General features: G+C 40.3%; 1 protein-coding gene across 1 annotated transcript; it reads right to left on the reverse strand.

The window, feature by feature from the left end:
• Positions 1-639: 639 nt before the first annotated feature.
• LOC148561465 (uncharacterized) lies at positions 640-2,808 on the reverse strand. Its single transcript, XM_088490758.1, has 4 exons — positions 2,719-2,808; positions 2,320-2,534; positions 1,913-1,967; positions 640-1,257 (listed from the first exon to the last, which is right to left on the reverse strand). The coding sequence occupies exons 1-4, from the start codon at positions 2,806-2,808 to the stop codon at positions 640-642; spliced, it is 978 nt and encodes a 325-aa protein (XP_088346884.1).
• Positions 2,809-7,342: the final 4,534 nt, after the last annotated feature.

The raw sequence follows: 7,342 nt of genomic DNA on the forward strand, positions 1-7,342 counted from the left end.
TTCATGCTAGATGCACGATACTGGCAGCATTCCATTACAACTCTCTGGTTTTTGTACCAGGCAAGGCTGCACAAAAATATGATGCGTGCGCGTCGTCCACGCATACACATGGGTAACTAGAAAACACAGTGACGCGTAAGCATCGGTCACGCGTACACGTGACTACTTTTCGTGCTAAACGTACAAAACTGGCACAACTCCGGTGCAACTCTTTGGTTTTTGTACCAGGGATCGCAGCATTGACATACGACGTGTGCGCGTCGCTCACACATACGCATGGAAAGGTGAAATTGCTGGGTGACACAGATGCATCAGTGAGGCGTACGCGTGGGGTGGTTTGTGCGCTTGGTACCCCACCCGCACAATTCCAGCGCAATTGTCTATTTTTTGTACCAGAGAGCTCCTGCATCACTATGACGCGTGCGCGTCGGGGACGCGTACGCGTGAGCGCTCTTTTTTTTATATAAAAATAACTCAGAATAAAGGTAAACAAGCATATTTGATATTTAACACTGATACCCAACAAAACAGAGATAAGAAAATAAAAATAGAACTAATAAAAAGGATGGTCATACCATGGTTGGTTGCCTCCCACCTAGCATTTTTCTTTAACGTCCTTAAGTTGGACGATCCATAAGCTCAGTGCTCTTCCTTGGCTGGGTCCTTCAAAAGGAAGATCTCCAGCTCCTTATTGTTCTTCACTTTTGCACCATGATAAAGCTTTAAACGGTGGCCATTAACCTTGAAGAAGGTAGTGCTTGAGGGGTGACTTAAGTGGACAACTCTATAAGGTTCAACCTTCTCCACCACGTAGAGTCCTTCCCACCTTGACCTTAGTTTGCCCGGCATTATTCTCAACCTCAAGTTGTAGAGAAGGACTTGATCCCCAACTCTAAACTCTCTTCTCTTGATGTTCTGATCATGTACCGCCTTCACCTTTTCTTTGTAGAGTCTTGAGTTTTCATACGCTTCAAGCCAAATGCACTCCAATTCCTCTAGTTGTAATTTTCTTTCAATTCCGGCTCCTCCTAATCCTGAGTTGCATTCCTTCACAGCCCAATAAGCCTTGTGTTCCACCTCTACTGGAAGGTGACAAGCCTTTCTGTAGACTAGGCAGAACGAACTCATGCCAATCGATGTCTTGTAAGCTGTCCGATAAGCCCATAGCGCATCTCCAAGCCCTGAGCTCCAATCCCTTCTATGAGGTTTAACAATCTTCTCGAGTATGCGCTTGATCTCTCTATTAGACACCCCAGCCTAGCCATTTGTTTGGGGATGATAAGCCGTTGCCATATTGTGAATGATGCCAAGTTTCTTCATCAAACCTGTCATTCTTTTGTTACAAAAATGAGAGCCTTGATCACTAACGATTGCTCGTGGTGATCCAAAGTGGCAAATAATATTATTCCTAACAAAAGAGACAACCACGTTAGTATCATCAGTACGGATAGGAATTGCTTCCACCCATTTAGAAACATAATCAACAGCTAAAAGAATATGTAAGAAACCATTCGAGTTTGGAAATGGACCCACAAAGTCAATAACCCAAACATAAAAAATTTCACAAAACAACATGAGTTGCTGGGGCATCTCATCCCTCTTGGATATGTTTCCAAACCTTTGGCATTAGTGGTAAGAATTACAGAAAAGATTGGCATCCTTAAAGAGTGTGGGCCACCAAAATCCGCAGTCTAAAATTTTTCTTGCAGTTCTTTGAGGGCCAAAGTGGCCACCACTTTCAGAAGAGTGGCATGCCTCTAAGATAGAATGGATTTCGGATTCTGGAACACACCTTCTAATTATTTGGTCAGCGCGACATCTCCATAAATATGAGTCATCCCATATGTAATACTTGGACTCGCTCTTGAGCTTGTCCTTTTGATGTTTAGAAAAATTTGAAGGTGTGACTGACCAAATAATTAGCAATGGGTGCATACCAAGAGACCACCTCGGATATTGCTTGCAAGCTATCAAGTGGAAATGCATCATTGATAAGAGTGGAGTAACTTTTAGTGTGTTCTAGGTGACTCAAGGGGTCCGCCACTAAATTTTGGGAACCACTCCTATCTTTGATATCTAAATCAAATTCTTGCAATAACAATATCCAATGGATTAACCTTGGCTTTGACACTTTCTTAGCTAGCAAGTATTTCAAGGCCACATGGTTTGAATATACTAACACTTTGGTTCCAAGTAAATAGGTCCGGAATTTATCCAAGGCAAAAATAATTGCTAAAAGTTCTTTTTCAGTGGTAGTATAGTTAGACTGGGCATCATCTAAAGTTTTAGAAGCATAAGCTATAATATAGGGATCCTTACCTTCGCGTTGAGCCAGCCAACGCCACTCCTACTGCATAGTTAAATGCGTCGCACATTATCTCGAATGGCCTACTCCAGTCAGGTCCTCTCACAATAGGAGCTTGGGTTAAGGCAATCTTCAGCTTGTCAAATGCTTCTATGCAGTCTTCACTCAAGTCAAACTCTACGTCCTTTTGCAGCAGACGGGAAAGGGGTAGTGCAACCTTACTGAAGTCCTTGATAATATGCTAATAGAAACCTGTATGACCAAGAATGGAATTACCTCATAGAAGAGGGGTAAGGTAAACCAAAAATAATATCAACCTTTGCAGGATCAACAGATATACCAGTATTAGAAACAACATGACCTAGAACAATACCTTGTGTTACCATAAAGTGACACTTTTCAAAATTAAGTACAATGTTTGAACTAGCACATCTTTCTAATACTCTAGCAAGATTATCCAAACAAAGGTCAAAGGAATCACCATAAACACTAAAATCATCCATAAATACTTCGATACAGTGCTCAAGAAGATTCGAAAAGATACTCATCATGCACCTTTTGAACGTAGCCGGTGCATTACATAAACCAAAAGGTATTCTTTTATATGCATACGTTCCAAAGGAACATGTAAAAGTAGTTTTCTCTTGGTCTTCTGGAGCAATATGGATCTGAAAATAACCAGTATAGCCATCTAAAAAAAATAATGTGATTTACCTGACAGGCGATCAAGCATTTGATCGATGAAAGGTAGTGGATAGTGATCCTTGCGAGTGGCCAAGTTCAAGCACCTGTAGTCGATGCACAATCTCCATGAATTATGCACCCTTGTGGCCATGAGTTCCCCAAGCTCATTCTTCACTATGGTGACGTCGGACTTCTTCGGAACCACTTGTACTGGACTAACCCACTCACTATCCGATATTGGATAGATAATGTCAGCTTCAAGCAGTCGTGTCACTTTCTTCTTCACAACTTCTAGAATTGTGGGGTTCAATCACTGTTGAGGTTGACGGATAGGCTTGGCTCCCTCCTCTAGAAAAATGTGATGCTCACAAACTTGAGGGCTTATACCAACTATGTCCGCCAAACTCCACCCAATAGCTTTCTTGTTTCTTCTCAATACACTAAGCAGTCGTTCCTCTTGTTAGGAAGTAAGCTCTTTTGCAATGATCATCGGGATATTTTGATTGTCTTCAAGATAAGCATACTTAAGGTGAGGTGGAAGGGACTTCAACTCCATATTCAGCTCATGGCTTGGAACTTGTTATCTGGTAGCACTGGAGGTGGTAAGGTGTCTTCATCACATTCAGGGGATTTCCCCACACTTGCACCTTGAACCATGTTCTTGTCATAAACTATATCATGGTGGACTTCGGCCACAATCTCATCAATCATATCACACCGGAAGATAGAATGGTCTTCCGGTGGATGCTTCATAGCTTCATCAAGGTTGAAGCTCACTGCTCTTCCACCAATCTCAAAGGAATAGGTACCCGAGAAGGCATCCAATTTAAACCGAGAAGTCTTCAAGAACAGCCTCCCAAGCAAGATAGATGATGGTCTTTCGGAGTCATTAGGGGGCATCTCAAGAATGTAAAAGTCAATTGGAACAACCAACCCCTTAATACTTACTAAGACGTCTTCTGCTATGCCAACCACTGAGATTATGCTTTTATCTGCCAAAACAAAATGGGCTGCCGAGCTTTTCATCGGTGGGAGCTTCAGAGCATCATAAATAGATAATGGCATAATGCTAACACAGGCACCTAGGTCACACATGCAATCAGCAAATTGTACACCACCTATGGTGCAAGTAACCATACAAGGATCGGGATCACCACATTTCTCTGGTATAGCACCTATCAAAGCAGAAATCGAGCTACCCAAAGGAATAGTTTCTAAATCATGAATCTTCTCCTTATTCATGAACAAATCCTTTAGAAACATAGCATACCTAGGAACCTGATGAATAACATCAAAAAGGGGAATGGTTACCTCAACTTTTTAGTCCTCCTAGCTTCACTTGCTTTTTAGTCCTCCTAGTTAGATGTGGAAAAGGAATTGGAATAAACTCTTTTAAAACATTTTCCTCCTTAGAAGCTCCATCCTTCGGTTGAGCAACTTCTTCTTCAATTGTCTCTTATACCTCATCCTCATCTTCAATATCTTCTACCTCAACCACATCTTCGTCTTGAGTGGATTGTCTTGAGCTTGGCTCCTTAGGACTCCTCTCTTGCAATGTAGTGCGGGACCTTAAGGTGATGGCATTGATTCCACCCTTGGGGTTAGGTAAAGGTTGAGAGAGAAGTGCACTAGAGCTTGACGATTGAGTATTAGAGGTAGAGGGTGGTTCCATACGGGATATAAGAGCTTGGAGAGAGGATGTGAGACCGGTGAGGCTAAAGGTAAGTGAATTTTGAAGCTATTTTTGTCCTTGAAGAATAGGACGAAGTGTTTCATCTTGGTTGGAGGAAGAAGGAAGGTAGGTAATTTAGGGGACTTGTTGTTGGTTGAGTTGAGGTGCTTGAGCTTGCCTTTGGTGAGGTGGTTGGTATCGGTGGCCTTGGTTTCATTGTTGGTAGAGAAGGTTTTATTGATACCAATTTTGTTGGTAATTGTTGTGCAACCATTGGTTTCCACTATTGTCTCTGCCTCCTTGGTTGTAGTTGTCTCTCCATCCTTGGTTGGGATTATCTTGCCAACCTTGATTGTAATTACCACCCTGATTATAGTTACTTCCTTGTTGATAGTACCCTTGATTCGGACGGTTGTAATAAGCATTGGTAGCCGCCAAGGTGTTGTCCTCTTGGAGTTGTGGACATTCATCAGTATAGTGAGAATAACAAGCACAAATCCCACATACTTTCTGAGGGACTAACTGTTGACATTGTGGTTGTGGAGGAGGTTGAGGTTGTTATTGATTGAGTTAAAGTTGCTTGAGGATATTAGTCATCTCTCCTAAAGTCTTGGTAAGGGTGGCAGACTCGCTAATAGAAGAAACTTCTGCAATAGCCTTGGGATGATTATTCCTTTGCCTTGCATGTTGAGTAGACTCGGCCAAATCGATGATGAGTTGCCACGTTTCTTCCACCGTTTTGTACTTTGTCAAAGAGCCACTACTTGAGGCATCCAAAAGGATCTTATCTTGGAGTTTCATCCCTTCGCTAAAATAACTAATTAATACCAAATCATCAATCCTGTGGTGGGGGCAAGAGTCAAGAAGCTTCCTAAAGCATTCCCAATATTCATAGAGAGTTTCCGATTCACCTTGAATGATGCAAGAGATTTCCTTCCTTAACCTATCCATGACCTCTGGTGGAAAGAACTTATCCAACAATTCCTTTCTAAGCAAATCCCAATTAGTGACAACATTCTCGGGTTGAATGTAGAACCACTCATTTGCCCTTCCCTCAAGAGAAAATGGGAAAGCATATAACCAAATAGCATCCTTATCCGCATCATACCGTCTAGAAGTTGAACAAGCCGTTTGAAAGTCTCTAAGATGCTAGATGGGTTCTTGAGCGGGTAAACCATGGAATTTAGGAAGTAAATTAATCAACGCAATCTTGAGCTCAAAATCAGCATTCAAGTTTGGATGACGCGCTTGAAATGGTTGAAGAGTGAAATCCGGAGCTCCCGCTTCCTTGAGAGTGATTTTTCTAGGAGCGGCCATAGTATCAGCACCTAAATCAATAGAAGAGACGTCAATAGATTTAGTAGGAGAGGAGTTAGCTTCTTCCTCAAATGACGCTTTAGATTGAACCTCGGGCAAGATTTGTGAATTTGGAGAAACCCCTTCACCACCCTCGGAGGCTAACCGACGCTGAGCTCGCCTAATATGTGAAATGGTTTTTTCAAATTCAGGATCAAGTGGCACTATGCTCGGATCCGGTAATGAACACGTCATTCAATAAAAGAAACATAGAACTCATGGCAACAAAATATATTAAGCAAAATAAATAATAACTACTACTAATAATAAAAAAGAACACAAGTAAAAGATGCAATTATGCAAATATGAAAATAATTACACAAACCAATAGCTTAGCACACATATGCAACTCCCCGGCAACGGCACCAAAAATTGATAAGCGAATAAATGCCAGTCAATAATTATCAAAAGTATTTTTCCAAATCAACATTGCAAGTACAGTTTTAACCGACGAGATTCCCACTATCAAATTTAAAATGTGTCACAAATGAAATAAATAACCAAGAGTAAAATTCCTGGTCGTTTCCTTAGGAGTTGACACCAGATGCAAATTATTTATTGTAATTTTCCTAGAGATTTTTGAAGTTGAGAACAAGAAAAATAAATAAATAGAAATTATAACAATAAATAATTAGTAAGTGTTGTAAAATAATCAATATAAAAAGCCTTGGTTAAGAATGAGAATTGGAAATTCTATCCTTATTATCTTTCCCAAGTGTGATGGTAAAAGCTCATTGCTCTCACTTAGTTATCCTCTAAGAAGTGAAGGAAAGTCAAGTGAAACAATTAACCTTAGCTCACAAGTCCTAGTCACTTCATAGAGAAGAACTAGTGTTGGTGAGTTTTTCAATCTAATTAGCAATTTCAAATTACAGATCAATACTTGAGTATAACAATTCAAGTGGTTCCACTCAACCCCAACCAAGCAAGGAAATCTACTCCATGATCATGGGTGACATTTTCTCAAACACATGGTGGGCAAAAATAAAAGACATGATAACAAATGATGAAACAACTCAATTCAAATTACCACACAGAAGAAGCAACGAGAGCAAAATAAGTAATAACAATAGATATAAAAATTCTCAATGCATTAACAAAATCCAAAGATAACAAGATCCAAACATGAATTCAAATAATCAAATAGAAACGAGTAATAAAGAAGAAAAATATAAAGGAAATGACTCCAATTGAAGGTAACCACAGCTTCTCAAAAGATTTAATTACAAATAAAACTATGAAAAACCAAAAACCCTAGAGAGAAGTGGGAGCTTCTCTCACTAGAATTCAAAACTAAAAAACTTAGCTAAAATGTAACGTGTCTT

This window comes from Arachis ipaensis, chromosome B6 (assembly GCF_059453495.1).
Source record: "Arachis ipaensis isolate K30076 ecotype BB chromosome B6, ASM5945349v1, whole genome shotgun sequence".
Classification (NCBI taxonomy): domain Eukaryota; kingdom Viridiplantae; phylum Streptophyta; class Magnoliopsida; order Fabales; family Fabaceae; genus Arachis; species Arachis ipaensis.